The 18,023-nt window shown below is 40.9% G+C and overlaps 1 protein-coding gene across 1 annotated transcript; it reads left to right on the top strand.

The window, feature by feature from the left end:
- The first annotated feature begins 2,523 nt into the window (after window positions 1-2,523).
- On the top strand, window positions 2,524-8,313 carry LOC143266293 (uncharacterized). Its single transcript, XM_076541830.1, has 4 exons — window positions 2,524-2,686; window positions 2,754-2,916; window positions 2,967-4,092; window positions 8,185-8,313. The coding sequence occupies exons 1-4, from the start codon at window positions 2,524-2,526 to the stop codon at window positions 8,311-8,313; spliced, it is 1,581 nt and encodes a 526-aa protein (XP_076397945.1).
- Window positions 8,314-18,023: the final 9,710 nt, after the last annotated feature.

Below are 18,023 nucleotides of genomic sequence, written 5' to 3' on the forward strand. Positions count from 1 at the left end.
GGGATATGTACTTAAAAAAAAAAAAAAGGACTCATCTTAGTGTGTAAATTAGATATAAGGTTAGAGTTAAGAGTTCGGATACTTTTATTTTTGGCGCTTGGTAAGGGTAACAGTATTAAGAATAAAAGACTGCCAAGTTATTTCTCAGATTTAGTCTATATAAGATTTTTATAGTACTTTTAAAGATATTTTTCCACATTGTTTATAATGTTTGCTATATATTATATTCTGTATATTTTATACTCGTATATTATATTGGATAAATGTAGATTAGTGAGTAAAGGGTTTAGGTTTTGGGACAGGGCATGCTATGTAGATGAGGAATATTCAGGTATGAGAGGAGGGGTAAATGGACGGTACAATGTTCAGGATATTGAGGGGGTAAAGGGTATAGGAGTGCTTGTGCTACGTCGAAGAAGGGGCCTTATAATATGGAAAATATGCAGGAAGTGAGGGACATTGTTGTAGGAAGAGAAAGGGTGGCAAGAGGGAGAGAGGGGAGGAAGAGGGAAGGGATTATGACAACAATTGAGACGAGATGAGGTGCGGGGTGTGGAATGCGAGGAGTACTAGGAATAAAAGGGTGGAGGTTAGAAGATTATTGGAGAATTTTGATCTGTTAGCAGTAACAGAGACATGGCTGAAGGAGGAGGACAGTTTTAGAATTCCGGGGTGGCACCTGGTGAGGAAGGATGGAGAAATGGAAAATAGAGGTGGGGGGCTGTGTATAATGGTTAAGGAAAATGTTAAGATAAGAAAGGCGGATGTATACTTAAGAAATGATCCAAAATGGGAGAATATGTGTGTGGAAGTTGAGACAGAGAGAGGGAGTTTGGAGATAGTACTAGTATATAGGAGACCAGGTACTGCGTTAAGCAGGGAGGATTGTAGAAGACTCTTTAGGGACGAGAGAAGAGGTGTGAAGAGAGTATTTGTAGGGGACTTTAATGCTAAAAGTAGGAGTTGGAACTGTGATAACGGGGACGTTACAGGGACAGTACTGGAGGAGGTTATGGATGAGGAAGAGATGGTGGTTATAAATTTTGCGACTATGTCTAGGATGGGTAGAGTGGATCAATTGGCATTAAATATAGACTTAATAGTGACATCGGCGGATATAGCGCTGGATGTACAGGCTAAGGAAACAGGGGAGACTTTAGGGTCTGACCATCAGGTGATCAAATTCGATATTTATGAGGAGATGAGAATGATTGAAGGTAGAGTGGGAAATAGGAGATACAAGTTTGATGAAATAGAAAAAGCAGAACTATTAAAATGGATGATAAGGAGTGAGGAAAAGGTAATGAGTATTGCGAGGTCTGGAAATGAGATTGAAGAAAAGTATAAAGAAGTGGTTAGAATTTTCATGGAAGGAATAGAGGGCTGCTATAAGGGGGTAAGAGAGGGAAGAGAGACGGAAAATGGGAATAGAGAAGGAAGGGGGGTTAGGAATAGGGAAAAGAAGAGGAAGGTTAAGAGACAACCTTGGTGGGATAACGAGTGTGAGGAGTTAAAGGAAGAAAGGAGGAAAGCTACGAAGGAAATGGGTAGGAGGCCGACAGAAGAGAACTGGAATAAACTTGTAAAAGCGAGGAGGAAAATGAAAATAGTAATCAAAAGGAAAAAGAATGAGGCATGGGAAGAGTTCATTAAGAGCATTAAACACAAAGGGAATATTGGGGAGATGTGGAGGAAGGTAAGAAGTTTAATAAAGGGTTCGACGGCGGAAGATCAAAACAATTTGGGAATATGGGAGATACAAAAGTTAGAGGAAGAGGAGGTAAGGAAATTGGAAGAGTCTGGATATTGTTGTAGGCATGGAGAAGCAGAGGAGACGGAGGGAGAGGAGAGTGAAGAGGGGAATATAGGAGGAGTGGATGGAGTGGCGGATGAGATGGGAGAAGAGAGTCACCTGGTGGAAGAGGGATGGATCAGCAGGGACCTGGAGATGGAGGAGTTGGAGTAGGCGCTGGCTAACTCTAAGGGTAAATCAGCCCCAGGCAAGATGAAATTGGGTATGATGTAATGAAACTATGGACAAGGGTACGGAAAGAAGCGATTTTAACAATCTACAACGAGGTATGGAATAACGGTTTAGTGCCGAAAATATGGAAGAAGGCGATAGTAAAGTTCATTCCCAAGCCATAAAAAAGAGCCTTAAGACCGATATCGTTGATGAATTGTTTGGGAAAAATTTTGGAGAAGATAGTGAATGAGAGAATTAGGTTATGGGCGGAGGAGGAAGGAAAAATGGATATTAACCAAAATGGTTTCAGGAAGGGAAGATCAACAATGGACAATATTGCAATACTGGTAAATGGTATCAGAGGGAGTTGGGGAAGAGGAAGAAGAGTGATGGCTGCTTTTATTGACGTTAAATCAGCTTACGATAATGTAAGGCATGGGACAATGGTGCGAGAACTCAGGAAGATGCACTGTCCGGGGAAAGCAGCGAGATATACTGAGTCATAGCTATAGGAAAGAGAGATAGAAATAAGAACTTTAGGAGGAAATAAGATAGAGATGAAGCTGAAGAAGGGCTTACCGCAGGGGTCGGTTTTGAGCCCACTTTTGTATAATCTGTACACGGTAGGAATTTTCGAGGGTTTGAGGGAGGCTGGGGTGAAAATACTCCAGTATGCGGACGATATCGTTATTTTTGTTGAGTTCGAAAAGAGAAATGAAGGTAAAAAGAAAATAGAGGAGGCAATAAATAGGTTAAAAGAAAATCTTAAGAGAATAGGACTAAATAGCAATGGAAAAAACACAAATTGTAAAGTTTATTAGTAGTAAAAAAGGGGGAGGACTTGCGAAGGAAGAATTTATGGTGAATAACGGGAGGGTAGAGGAAGTGGATTCGGCAAAATTTTTGGGGATGTGGATAGATAGAGGTTTGGACTTCAAAAAACATACGGAGTATGTAGTGGCTAAATTGAACAAAACGATGAATATATTACAATGCTTAGGGGAATAAGGAAAGGTACAGGGCCGAAAACGGTTCTAAAAGTATTTGTGGCAGTGATTAGGTCAGTAATAGAATACGGTGCTCCTATTTATTTGAACAATAAAAGGAATAGAGAGAAAGTTCAAAGGGTTCATAATGCAGGAGTTAGCGGGATTATGGATCTGGAAACAAGAGTTAGGGTGCTAATGGAGTGGTATATCGCTAGAAAGTTCTGGAGTAGAAATAGAGAAGTAGTGGGGGCTATTGAGGATAGGATTAGAAATAGTGACGAGGAGGAGATCAGTGAAGGCAAGGATATGATAGTAGATGCGTGGAGAAGATTTGGGGAGATAGAGGTGGGAATGAGTAGGAAGGAAACAATTGAGTATAACGGAGAGTGGAGAGTATATAGGATGGAGAGTTGCTTAGAGTGGAAGTGTGGTAAACACTTTGAGACCGTAGGAATGAGGGAGAAAGATTTATTGGGAGAGATAAAACTGAAAATGTTTGGTAGAATAGAGAATGTTGTGGAGATATATACTGATGGATCTAGAATAGAGAGCAGGAAAAATGGGGGAGGTGCAGTGGTGATAAGGGAAGGTGGAGAAGAATGGGAGGAGGAGACCTTTACTTCTCCAAGTCAATGTTCTGTTTATACAATAGAAATGACGGCTATAGGAAGAGCGGTAGAGATTGCGGGTAGGAGATTCAGGGGAAGGGATGTTGTGATTTTGTCGGACTCTTTGAGTACGATAAGTGAGTTAGCAAAGGATAACAGGGGACAGGATAGGGGGGATGCGGTGGATAATATTAAAAATAGGATAAAGAAGAGAAATTGTGAGCTAAAAAAAAGAGGGAATGATAGAGGAAAGATTGTGCTGGCATGGATCCCGGCACATGTGGGAATAGAAGGTAATGAAAGGGCTGATAGAGCGGCAAAGGAAGCAACGATTGGGGATGCTGATGTTTGGGTTAAGTTTACTTTGAAGGATTATAAGAGGGTGGTAAAGGAAAGGGGATGGGTGGAATCAACGGAAACGCATTTGAGACAGGGGGAGTATAAGGGGAGAAGGTATTTTGAGGCGCGATGGAATAACGTAGGTAAGGATTTTCCATGGTTTAGGGGTATAGGAGAGTTGAGTAGGGAGGTATTTTGTAGTTTGAGTAGAATAAGGGCGGATCATTATAATTTAAGGTGGTCTTTATTCAGAAAATTTATGGTGCTACACGGTATTTCGCGGTTAGCTCGGTAACGGCCCGCGACACCGCTTCGCCCGCGAATTCTCGGTCGGCCCTTCCTGACCGTGCCCGCGACGATAACCGTCGCGGCGCCTCCGCGGATTCGCGCGCGCGCGTAGCACTTCGGCGCCCGATCCGAATCGGGCGGAAAGATGGGAAAACCGTTTATGTCAATCTCGGAAAAACGCGGAAGATTCGAATCGGCGGCGGAACGGCTCGGTAGCTCAGTATCCGAACGCAATGGTAGAGTGGCGGGATTCTTTAAGGGTAAAGGAGCTAGACGCGGAGGCGGACGAGAGTACGTGATTCGGGATAATTCGCGAGAAACCTCAATTTAGCGGTATTTGTTAACAGCGGTGTTTTATTTAAAATCTAAATAACCTAGGCGTACAGTGTGATCCAGTATCGGAGTTTGAGTTAACCGTAACGCTCTCGGCGGAAGGCCGAGATACGATCTCCGCGAGATTTTAACCACGGAAACGAAATATGCAAGTTCCTAAGCGGAATACAATCTTTGATATTTCCTCGATTCCCGGAACGGTACGCGACGCAACTAATTTAACGGAAACGCAACGCAAATACTTAACCAAACGCGACGCAATTATTCTAACGGAACGCAACGCGGCGAAACGCGACGAGACGCGACGTAACGCAATTATAATAAACGCCACGGAATCTAACGCACTTAGTTTTATACGAGACGCGATTTAATTCTACACGCGGAACGATTCTGTATCGGCGACCGTCTAGAGAGAGAAATCGAGAAGTTACGCGACAAACACGAAATGTCCGGTACGACAAACATGCACTTTACGTTCTACTCCCGTACCAAGAGTTCGCGAAATCGAGACGTGGGAGGGTACAATATTGGCAAAGGCCTACTCGAGACGATACTTTAATTGTAGCTTACGCTGTACCATTCCCCGGTACAGGTTCGGTGATCCGGCCGAGTGGCGATTCGAGAGATCGAGAAGCGATCTCTCAACGACACGAAAAAGTCCTGACGTCGGGATCCGCGACCGTCCCGGACAGGGGCCCCCGGGTTTTTTTACCCTTCTAACTTAAACTAATTTCCCTACGAGACAAAGCCACTCCGGTCACACTTTGCAGAACCTGCCCGTGAATGGCAAGCCAGGTGATCTACAACCCACGATATGTTAATCTCGATTTCGCGCTTTTTTACATACAAATATCGGTAAATGAGGGGGCTTACCAAGGTGTCCAAATACGGGGCGCTAAACTCGGGATCTCGGTAATGTACTTTTCTTCACGGAACGCTATTAAACTTTACAAAAAAAACCTAGGCAAGTGCCGAATACAGAATAAGGATCCGCGAGCCCTTGCGCCGGTATTAGGACACCTCGTAGCCTACCCCCACCCTCTGCCGGAGTTTCCGAATTCTATCGAAGTCTTCTTCGGCAGGGCTTCTCCCGTCTCCGCAGCCTCTCTTCTTCTATCGTAGGGCCGGAGCGGGGAAGCGGCGGGGAATCGGCACTTTCCTTCGGCGTACGTCGGTATCTCGCTGGGTTCTCTCCTCTTACTCCGCTGCCTCTCTTCGTCTATCGGAGGATCCGAGCGGGGTAGCGGCAGAGCAGCGGCGTTTTCCCTCGACGTACGTTGCTCCTTCGTTGACAGTGACGTCATTCTCCGGCGGTACATATAAAATAGTATAGCGGCAGAATTTGTTCTTACGATATTATACGCGCTTCGTTCTCTCTCTAGACGGTATCTGACGGCGACCTATGACCCGTCCGGTCTCCCGAGGAGGCTCCTTGTGACGGGTATAAAATACCACGTCACAATGGTGGCAGATCCATACTGTGAGATGTGTGATAAGATAGAGGATATAGAGCATGTCTTGTGGGAGTGTGATAAATATAGTGAAAAAAGGAATGAGTTTGTGAGGAGGATGACAAAAGGTAATGTGAGAAGAGGTTGTGAGTTTCACGAAACCAAAGAGATGGGGGAGGCAAGGCCCCTGCGACTGATAGGCACCTTTATTAAGAAATGCGGCATAAAATTGTGATATTTAAGATAAAGGATAGTAATAGGGGAGATATGCGATAATAATATGTGAGAGATATTTTATATATTGTAACGAGGCATATTTTCATTTGGTTGATTACCTTCTTTTTTTTGGTTATGCCTCGTTACGAGGATCGTCCCGAATTGCCAGCCCCACTCCTCCGCCCAAGCGGACCCCCTCGCCGCTGGGGCAGGTGTGAATGAGCGAGCGTGTGTGTTTTCTTATTTTTTAATTATTTCGGACGCTACGCTTTTCTCTCCCCCCCCCCCCCCCCCTTCACCAACACCAGGAAGGAACCACCGTTATCCCCGGTCGCGGCGCCACCCCGTCATCCTCCGCGGGGGCGACCGGCAGCCGACCACCGGGAAACGCCAGGCCTGGGGACAAACCACCCTCAACTGCCACCTCGAGAGGGCCCCAGGACCTGGCCATCAGACACCACCGCGGAATGGCCCATCCTCAACGCCGAAATCCTCGGGGTGGGGGAATACCGCGAACCGGGGGAAGAAGAGGATGGTTCAAGAGAAGCAAGCGAGCCGCCGCGACTAAAAGTCACCGTTTTTCGCCAAAGCCCCGCTTCAGCCCGAATTGTTCTTGTCTTTTTTCTTTTGCGCGTTGCGTCCAGTTCTGTTCCGTTTCTTTTTCTGTTAATTAGTAGTGCATTCCGTTTTCATTGTTTTTTTTTTCCGGTATTGCGTGGTTGTATACTGTGTGTGTGTCTGCGTGTGGACTTGTCGCCGCCGCTCCAATGTGGAGTATTTGGGATACACCCGCGCCAAGAAGGTAGGAGTTACCTCTTTACCCATTTCTTTTGGTATTCATTTGCGCGTGGGCGAGGGCGATAGGACCCCTGGCCCCAGTGACGAGGACCCTAGAGGCCGCGGACGGTTTACACGACACCGTCCCCTCTAATCTAGTTTTCTCTCTTTTCGCTGTGTTTGGGTATTTAGGACCAACGTCCCCTTACTGTCCACGACCCCTAAGAGGGCGTGTTCCTCCGCGGGCGAATACCGCAGCGTTTTCTTTGTACCTTTCTATCTTTGTACTCGCGCGTACCGTGAGCCCCCGCGCCGCGAAAGCCTCCCAACTGGCGAGTTGACCCCTTTTCCTCGACCGTTGCTTGTAACGCGTGGGGCCCACGCGAATTCATTTTTTTGTTCTGCTTACGTGGCCTACTTGGAGGCCCGAATAAAAGCATTTTCTATTGGATACGAACTCGCGGGTCTTTTACTAGTTTTTTTTCTGACCCCCTCTGATTCCCGCTCCCGATAGAGCAGCCGGAAGGGCGATTACTACGGATGAGTGCATTAGCACTGGCGCCCCGTTAAATAAATCGGCCGTGGGTGTGAGCATCGGTGCGTGGAGGGCCGTTTTCCCTGACTGCCCCCACTCCAGGGAACGCCCTTCGGGCTTTCCCCCACCGATCCGTCACAATATATATTTTTTATATATTTTATATATGTTATCTTTGGTTAACACTGTATGTACCTGTCAGGGATATATACTGCGGTATTGTAATAAGTTCGAATATATGTATATTTATAATTTTTATTATGCGATGGATGAATATAACAGTAGTAGGAGAGTAGAGATAGGGTATTTTAAGATAAGATTTTGTGATAAAGGAGGGTAAAAGGAGGTATGGCGCTTTAAGCATGAAAGGAAAAGAGTGAAGAGTGAAGACCGGGCACAAGCATGGGAAAGACGAGAGTGGAGAGAGTGGAATGGTGGTATGGAATGTGAACGCTGGGTGGTGCTGAGGTATTATTATTGTTGCGTTTACCGCCCGCGGTCTAGGAATTCTGGGATGTGGGTAAGTTAATCCGTGGAGCGCTGAGCGCTCTGCTCGCGGTGTGTAGAAAATGATTCAAACAGATTTAAAATGGAAAACGACCAAGTCCAACTGTTTATTTAGATAATTGACAAAATATTTCTTTTACGAGAGCGAAATGGAGCGTATAAAATACAAAATTAGTCTGATCGTTCTGCGCTTGGCAAAGCAGATCATCGGGTGATGCGGATCGATGCCCCTTCCTCGCTGGATCCTGGATCCTCCCTCAGGATCATCCCTCGTCCAATGGTGGAGGAGTCCACCCCCGTCTGATGTGGGCCCCTTCTCCCGCCTGTGGTCTACCCTCAGCCGCGTGGTGGTGGAGGCTCCGCCAAGACGCGGGAACGTAACATCGCACATGTGCTTAGAGAAAGCGTGGGACCCAGAGAACGCGAAAACAAAGTCCCTGTACTAGGCGAAAATTTACGACCCTCTTCGAGTGCATGAAACGACAGGATATTCGAAGGAGATTTCGAAGCTTTCCAGAACCGAACGCGACTTAGTCGAAAACAACGAATTCGATACGGTCCCTAATAAATTAATCTCTACAAACATTCAAAATGAAGCTATGTTTATTCTCTAGATTCCCAAACTTTTCCTAGCACGAACACCCACGTCCGGTGGCTTTAACAATATGAGCTTCGTCTATTGTACATGATCGCACGCTCAGATAGTTTAAATTTCGCTCGTAATCTATGATCATCGATATAACAACGTACAGACGCGCTCTGGAAATATTCTCACGGTCGTGTCGCCATACTACACTGACTATATTCAGGATGATTACAATGTACGCTCGCGTTACATTATGATGTGATGTAAAAGAGTTGTAGTGGCGAAATGAACCAGTCTGTTGGCCAAAACACCATCTTCGGAAGAAGAAAATAAAAACCTAAAAAAAAAACCTATTACTCTCATTGTCACCAATATAACTTAGGTTATTACACATTTTATGTTGCTGTTATCCATAGAACTATAATTACTATGCCTACTGCTCTTGTTATTCTCAATATAACTTATATTATTCGCCATATTATGTTGCCATTATCTATAGACCTATAATTATTATTTCTATTACACCCATTTTCACCAATATAACTTATATTATTACGCATATTGGGGTGCTCTTATCGATAGAACTATAATTAATATTTCTATTACTCTCGTTATTCAAAATATAACTTATATTATTACCCATATTATGTTGCTGTTATCGATAGCACTATAATTAATATTTCTATTACTTTTATCATTTTCAATATAACTTAGATTATTACACATTTTATGTTGCTGTTATCGATAGAACCTTAATTACTATGCCTACTGCTCTTGTTATTCTCAATATAACTTATATTATTCGCCATATTATGTTGCCATTATCTATAGACCCCTAATTATTATTTCTATTACTCCTATTTTCACCAATATAATTTAGGTTATTACACATTTTATGTTGCTGTTATCGATAGAACTATAATTACTATGCCTATTGCTCTTGTTATTCTCAGTATAACTCATATTATTAGCCATATTATGTTGCCATTATCTATAGACCTATAATTATTATTTCCATTACTCTCATTGTCACCAATATAACTTAGGTTATTACACATTTTATGTTGCTGTTATCGATAGAACTATAATTAATATGCCCATTACTCTTGTTATTAAAAATATAACTTATATTGTTACCCATATTATGTTGGTGTTATCGATAGCACTATAATTAATGTTTCTATTACTCTTGTTATTCAAAATATAACTTATATTATTACCCATAATATGTTGGTGTTATCGATAGCACTATAATTAATATTTCTATTACTTTTATTATTTTCAATATAACTTAGGTTATTACACATTTTATGTTGCTGTTATCGATAGTACTATAATTACTATGCCTATTGCTCTTGATATTCCCTATATAACTTATATTATTAGCCATATTATGTTGCCATTATCTATAGACCTATAATTATTACTTCTATTACTCTCATTGTCACCAATATAACTTAGGTTACTACACATTTTACGTTGCTGTTATCGACAGAACCTTAATTACTATGCCTATTGCTCTTGATATTCTCAATATAACTTATATTATTAGCCATATTATGTTGCCATTACCTATAGACCCATAACTATTACTTCTATTACTCTAATTGTCACCAATATAACTTAGGTTATTACACATTTTATGTTGCTGTTATCGATAGAACTATAATTACTATGCCTATGGCTCTTGATTTTCTCAATATAACTTATATTATTCGCCATATTATGTTGCCATTATCTATAGACCTATAATTATTATTTCTATTACTCTCATTGTCACCAATATAACTTATATTATTACGCATATTGGGGTGCTCTTATCGATAGCACTATAATTAATATTTCTATTACTCTCGTTATTCAAAATATAACTTATATTATTACCCATATTATGTTGCTGTTATCGATAGCACTATAATTAATATTTCTATTACTCTTATTATTTTCAATATAACTTAAGTTATTGCACATTTTATGTTGCTGTTATCGATAGAACTATAATTACTATGCCCATTACTCTTGTTATTCTTCTTCTTGGGGCCGAAACCATCGCCGAGTTGGGGTTCCTCAGCCCGGGTGCAGAGCATTCGCCTCTCGGCATCTCTTCTACACCCGGCGTTGGATGGCCGGCAGGGGACACAGATTAGGTACGGTTAGGCCCCTCTACTTTTCTCATCCCGGCTTGGGACGGGCTACGGCAGTTGCCCCCAAGAAGGGTACGCTCACCTGTGGGGTCGCAGGTGGCCCCACCTTCCAGAGGGAGTTAGGTTAGCTTTCGTTTCAACTAAGAGCGTAAAAACAACAGCCTACTTAAAAAAGACGCCTATATAATAACACCCACCCCACCTTCAGGGCCAAATTTAGATCCTTCCTTACTAAGTTGTCAAATTAAAATTAAAAGGCCTCCCTCTTAAATTCTAAACTAAAAAATCCCCAAAGAGAAAACAATCAATACGTAAGAAACTCACGGAAACGCACAATAGACCAACCCACCAGGAAGGCCAGCTGTCAGTCGTCAGTCATCCTTGAGAGAGTGAGTAAATAAATAAAAGAATACAATATTACTAAATAAATAAAACCAAACAGAGGATAAAAATAGAAGTAGAAATAGAGAAAGAAAAAGAAAATAGAAAATAAAATAAAACAAAAACAAAAGATGCAATAAAATAAAAAATAAAGACGAAATTCAGAAAAGAAAACAGAAATAGGATGGGAAAAAGGGGTGTAGCTAGAAAAGTAGAGCAGGTAAACTGCAAACAAATAACCAAATAACAAATACCAGCCAAAAGGTAAGTAAGTACGTAACAACATACAGTGAAACTAAATACACCATGTAATCACATGAATAGGACGCCATAAAAGGCAACGACATAACAAGTAACTTAAAAATCCTAAGTACGTCAGCCTAACCAGCACCTTATATCCTAAGGCAAATGCTATAACATGAAACTTGCATCAAGTACAGCATAATATACCATAAGATATAACTTTGGGGTCCTATGTAATACATACACAGTGCCGTCTAATATGCAGGCATACGTCCTAAATGTCTCCAAGCCATGTCTTCTCCTGATAGGGAATATGGAATACTTTCGACAACCTCTTGTAGGAAATAAGTAGTATTTCCATCATAGCAACCGAAATTCCCTTCGACACCTCTATCATATCAATAATTAATAATCCTTATCCAGTATCTGTTATCTCCAGTAAGCACTGTATCGCTATTGCACTTCAAAAGCCAACTTATATATAAAGTATATATCACCGGTTAACTTAATATATGAATTAATTTGTCAGGGAATAAAAACATTATTAAACACATCTATCCTTCCCATATAAAATTCACTTTTTTAATTTAGACTCATACCTTCGTGGTCCAAAATCATCAAAATACTATAAAATTTAACAGAACAGACTTCTTTCCTTTTTCCAACATCATAGTATAGTCCATCAATCCCTTAGGCCATTATTTCTAACCGAAGTCAGGTCAATCCCATAAAATCAACCTGTCAATTTAAAATGGTTAGATTTAGATATTCTAATCCAGTACTAAAAGACTAAATCAAATGGCTACAGCACCTCAAACATTTTAACTAATTTTTAATGTAGATTTAACCAAAAGAAAGAAAAGCCTGAAACTTTAAGCCATAAAATACCATCATTAACCAATTGCTAAAGTCAGCGTAAAACAAGTTAAAGTTCAAAAAACAAATGCAATAAGTAAACTAAGCAAGCCAACCCAGGCTCACATCCTATCAAAGAACCCACTCACCGTGATGAGGAGTTCTACTTATCACCATATCTTTCACTCATCATATCCAACTTTAATTTCCTAAACATAAGCCACAAACGCACACTTAATTCATATAATTAAAGTTCTGAATACACTCAATCTAAACTTTAACTCAATATAAAAGAATTAAGAGTACATTTTCCTTAGGGTATGTCAAAATTTAATCACTAAAGAGAAGACAGCCTGACCCCATTAAATAATAACCTGATATCACAGATAATCAAAATTTTCCCTTTTTGCATCCCAGCAAAACACCTTTTTAAACACACTATGCAGTTGCAGCCAGGATCAAAAATTAAGACCCTTTCACATGTAGTATAACCCTTTCACATGTAGTATAAATCCTTGTTCACATCCATGCTAAATCAAGTACTTATGTACAGCTTAAAGGTGTTTCCCGTTACCTTCCATATATTTTCCTCTAGAGAGGCGAAACGATGTTAGCATCCGTCTTCTGATTATCAACATGTTTTATTTGCTACCTCCAAAGTTATTAAGTAATCATTTCATGAAAGTCCCATTCACATTTCCATATGAGCCTGTATTCATTTCACTCCTCTCGCGCAACTTCATGTATAACCCTCTTGTATATACTTGAGGCCCATTCACATATGGAGCTCAATTTGTCATTTGACATCTGCATATGCATCTCCACACACAATTTCCAAATCATAACAATATTAGGGCTCACCTGCCCAAATCATATTCCAGACTGTGTCTATTCCCAAGACCATTGTTACTCAATGAAAGACTGATGATAAATAATAAAGGTCCATATAGAAAATATTACGGCCCATGCACACCGCTATACCTTCGCAGTCACGCTAAGCCGAGTACACCTTTCACGGTTATCAGGGCATCCTTATTCACTTCCAAATAAAATCACCTAAGACCCAAGAGCTCACAGAGCTTTTAACTCTAGCCATTATCGAATCTTGCTACCTGTTGCCAATTCAGTATAGTTCATGGACTGCAGGAAAAGGCCCATTCACATACCTGCCCCTATATATTAAAGTGATGTAGTACCAGACTTCCCTCTAAATTCCCTTAATAGCACAGAAGGTATAAAGAAAACCAGTTCATTTCATTTAAATGAACCTCTATGATCGTTTACAGACTTAATCGTTTCCAACCATAACCAAAGCCCTAGACCCATTCACGGGTAGCAACAGATCCCTATTCACATCCATGCAGAGCCCTGCACATGTGTGCAAGTATGCAAGTAAGGGCAGCCCTCCAATATACATCCCTTACTTCTCTCTATGATAGTGAAAAGACCTTAAAAAGCGGAATAACTTTCCGTTAACCGATAAAAGCTTATCTACCTCACCATCCTATAGTATCTTAAAGATAAGTACGAAATAGTTAATCCCATAGCTTATCTATGCCGAAGTAGATAAAAGGGCTACCTACCTTACCGACCTATGCTAATATCTCATAGGTAAGCAAGAATTCAATAATACTAAAGACGACATAATACAGCAGTGGGCAATGAAGCCATACACTTTTTCAACCAGAGGTACTTCCCAGTCAACAGGTAGTCGTTGAATTCTAAAAACCCGCCTTTACGACGGGTGGTAACTTATGCAACTCCAGGCAAAGAGGATTACCACTCTACCATCCTAGGCTACATTCTTGTAGATAAGTAAGAAATTATTAATACTGAAACGCACTTTGCAACTGCTATCAAAGGGATCCTCTACTTTACCCTCCAGGGTTAATATCTTGCAGGTAAGTATGAAATAAATGATACTAGAGCCTACTTTAGCAGCGATTGACAAAGAAGATATCTACTTTATCGTCTTAAGCCACTATCTTACAGGTAAGTAAAAATATCCATTATTTAAAATTTTAAAAACCAACAAAGATTCATCCAGGAATAAATGCCTTAATTACTCTAGGTTCTACAAAACTATTCTTAAAATTCAAGCCCTGACAATAAAATATATCGCTGACCAAAATCAACCAAAATTCCCTTTTTAGCGTAGGAAGCATATAATATCTTAGTGTGATTGGGGCGCTAATTGCCAATTCTCTCACTTGTCGTCACTTATTTAAAATTCAGCTAACTGATTAAAAGTATGAGTTTATAATATATAATAAAACGTAATATGTAGTATATAAGTCTAATATGTAAAGTAATATCTCAATAAACTATCAGGCATATAAAAACGAATTTAGCACTTACCTTGCTTAAATTCCTTTCCAGTTTCCAAAAACAGTTGTTCTAAAACTCAAAAACACAAAACAAAAAACATACAAAAACATCACAAGATCTACATTAGGTACAGCAACTCCTTCATCGAATGGGAGTACCTAACGGGCAAGTGTTCTATCATCTAATTCTTTCTTACTTAGGATTTCTTCGGCAACGAAAGAGAAAGGTGCCCAGTTCTTTTTACTAGCTATCAAGCAGTTTTGTAGTCCCCCAGGCACTAGCAAATTTTCCTCAGAGGGAATTTCATATTTTTCCCTAATATCGCGCCAATAGATGCAGCGAAAAATTGTGTGTACCACGTCATCTGGCGTATGGCCACAGTACGGACAGGCTGCGGAGTCTCTTCTGCCAATTATCTCCAAGAATTTATTAAAGGCTCCGTGCCCAGTAAGGACCTGGGTCAGATAGTAAGATATTTCGCCAAATTTCCTATTCTTCCAGCGGATAATGTCCGGAATTCTTTTCCTTGTCCATTTTCCAGTGCAAGGGAATCCACAATTTGTCCAGCGTTGTTGCCATTTGTTCATTATGTCCATATCTATTTCTTTCTTAATCCTGAGTTTTAATGCCCTAGTACTCATTCCACCAACAATGTTATTACCATTGCGCTGAATAGAGTTATCAAGCGTTACCCCGGTCATCCTGTTCAGCCTCTCAAAGCTAAATTTCCTACCCATTGCCATCAGATCTAGAGGGGGGAGGCCCGCGATCACTCCCGCAGCGTCCCCCGAGGAAGTCCTATAGGCACAGCTATTCAGCTGAGCGCATTTCCTATAAATTCTATTCAATATTCTCCTACTATAAGTCATATTCAATCTGTCTGCCCAAACCGGAGCAGCATAAAGACTAATGGAGACCACCACAGAGACCAACATCGCCCTTCTTTGGGTCCTCGGGCCCCTCAAATTGGGAGTTATCTTCGCCAAGTTTCGTAATGTTACCTCGGCCTTCTTTTCAATAAATTCCAGGTGATCTCTGAATTTCAAAGAGGGATCTAAAATCACCCCCAAATATTTAGTATTCTTCTTTGGTCGGACACAGTCCTCCTTAACCTTAACAGATTGAGCCAACCAAGCTCTATTAGTAGACTGCACCCCAAAGAATAACACCTCGGTCTTAGTTGTAGATATGCAGAGCCCTAAAGTCTCAATGTCATAAATCACCTTATCCAAGGCCCGTTGGAGCCTCAGAACCGTCTTTTTAGCGTCCTTTCCTGGCATTAGAACCAGGGTATCGTCCGCATAGCATATTGCCTTAAGCCCAACAGCCAGGCATCTTTTGAGGATCTTGTCATAAGCTAAATTCCAAAGCAAAGGCCCGAGGATTGATCCCTGTGGAACTCCCCTAGTGATCACAAAACAGAACTTGCCTCCTTCCAACCAAGTCGATGCAGACCTTTTATTAAGATAGGAAGTAATCAATGCAAGGAGGTACCGCGGAAGCCCCATCCCCTCCAGGGCACCAATAATCGCCGGCCAACTCAGGGAATTAAAGGCATTCTTTATATCCAGCGCAACGCCAATAACCTTTTCTTTCCTTTCAAATCTTTCTTTAACATAATCCCTAAGATCTATTAACGCATGAATTGTGGATTTTCCCTTTCTAAATCCATATTGATTTTTAGATAACTTATTGTTCTTTTCAATCCAGGATTCAATCCTCCCGGTAATTATCCGCTCAGAAAGCTTGCCTACCTCGCTAATAAGCGAGATAGGTCTGTATTTTTTGTCATCCATGTCCGTACCTTTCGGTATCAATACTATCCTGGCCTCCTTCCAAGCAGAAGGGAATTTCAATTCCTTAAGGGGAACGGAGAGGAAGTCAGCCATTTCCTCACCCCTTCCAAGAGCCACAATCCTCAAAACTTTCCCAGGGATCCCATCCGGACCCGAAGCCTTTCCTACCTTTATATTTTTTGCATGCTTAATTAGTTCCTCTTTAGTTATATTAAGTTCCTCCACAGTCTCTCCTCTAATTAGTTCCAATGTATCTTCTCCTATTTCCGGGATTTCATTTCCTACAGGGAAAAGATCATTTATTATATTAATACCATCTAATCGTGGAATAGGTGGATTCGTCCTCCTGAATTTCTTAAATATAATCCTGTATGCCAGACCCCAGATATCCCTATCCAAATCCTTGATAAGATTCCTCCAGCAAATCAGTTTCTTAGTCTTGATTGTTTTCCTAAGTTCCTCTTTTCGTCTCCTATATAATTCCAGCGCGTTTTGATAGCTAATAGGATCCACTTCCCTTTTCCTTTTCCGTTTACTAAGATAGCGCGTAGCCCTATTGCACCTTTTCCATACCACGCTAACTTCCTTGTCCCACCAGTATGCATGGGTTTTTTCCTTTCTACCCTTTCCCTGCTTCCTCCTAAAAGCTTTATTACAAATCTTAATGAAAACCTTGCTAATATCGTCTTCAATACTTTCCCAGAAAGCCCTTTCTAATAGTCGTTGCTTCATATTCATTAGCTCCTTGGAGAACTCCTCTAAAATAACATTCTTTCTCTTTTTCAGGTCAGTAATGAGCCAGCCGGAGACATCGGTTCCTGATCTCCCAGTATTGTCAATCATTTTAGCGCCCTCAACTACACTAAATAGAATGTATTTGTGATCACAAAGCGTTTCCTCCTTATCTACCCACCATTCAATTATAGAGCTAGCTAGCACACCAGAAATCAGTGTAATATCAACAGTAGAAGAGCCTCTTCCCCCTTCAAACGTAATGTCCCCAACTTTGTTAACACAGATAAAATTGTTAATGTCCATCCATACCTCAATACTTTTCCCCCTAGGATCAACCCTGTCCCTCTTTCTTCTTTCTTCGCTGGCCCATCTCAACGAGAACGCATTAAAATCGCCTGCCAAAATAATTTTACTGCTCCCTATAACCTTTTCCAATCTCTTTACAGCTAACGCTATCTCTTGCCAGCGATTTTCAAATTCCGATAAGGAGACATTTGGGGAGATGTATGCCGAGATAATGGCAAGGTCCCCGTATGTGCCTATTACATAAGAAGTACCCGCCTCAATTTTATTAAAACAATAATCCATATTGTTACCTATCAAGACAGCACCCCCATCCAAACTCCAAAAGGCACAGGAATTACCCAGGTTCTTAGGGGGTTCACTAACAATTGCTAAATGAATCTTTCCTTTCAGTATCTTATCCTTCAATAGGTCCAATGCGGTTGGAGACCTATTCAGATTAACCTGTATAAATTTAATATGTCTAGCCATGGCAATAAAAAGGAAAAAACAATTACTCAAATATAGTTATTATTCACTTAAAATATATTACTAGTCACCTAAATAGAAAGAAGTATTAAATAACAAACTAATTAACTTAATTAATATAACTTAGCTAATTTAAGGATAATACCGTCAAAAGTAAAAGTTGTCAGTCAAAAAG

This window comes from Megachile rotundata, unplaced genomic scaffold (genome assembly GCF_050947335.1).
Source record: "Megachile rotundata isolate GNS110a unplaced genomic scaffold, iyMegRotu1 scaffold0146, whole genome shotgun sequence".
NCBI lineage: Eukaryota > Metazoa > Arthropoda > Insecta > Hymenoptera > Megachilidae > Megachile > Megachile rotundata.

Bases quoted from the DNA above. Each gene is read 5' to 3' on its own strand.
- LOC143266293 (XM_076541830.1), top strand. From the start codon at position 2,524: ATGAAGCTGAAGAAGGGCTTACCGCAGGGGTCGGTTTTGAGCCCACTT. The intron at 2,917-2,966 runs GTATGTAGTGGC...TACAATGCTTAG, and splicing joins GACTTCAAAAAACATACGGA to GGGAATAAGGAAAGGTACAG. The intron at 4,093-8,184 runs GTATTTTGTAGT...ATACAAAATTAG, and splicing joins TAGGAGAGTTGAGTAGGGAG to TCTGATCGTTCTGCGCTTGG.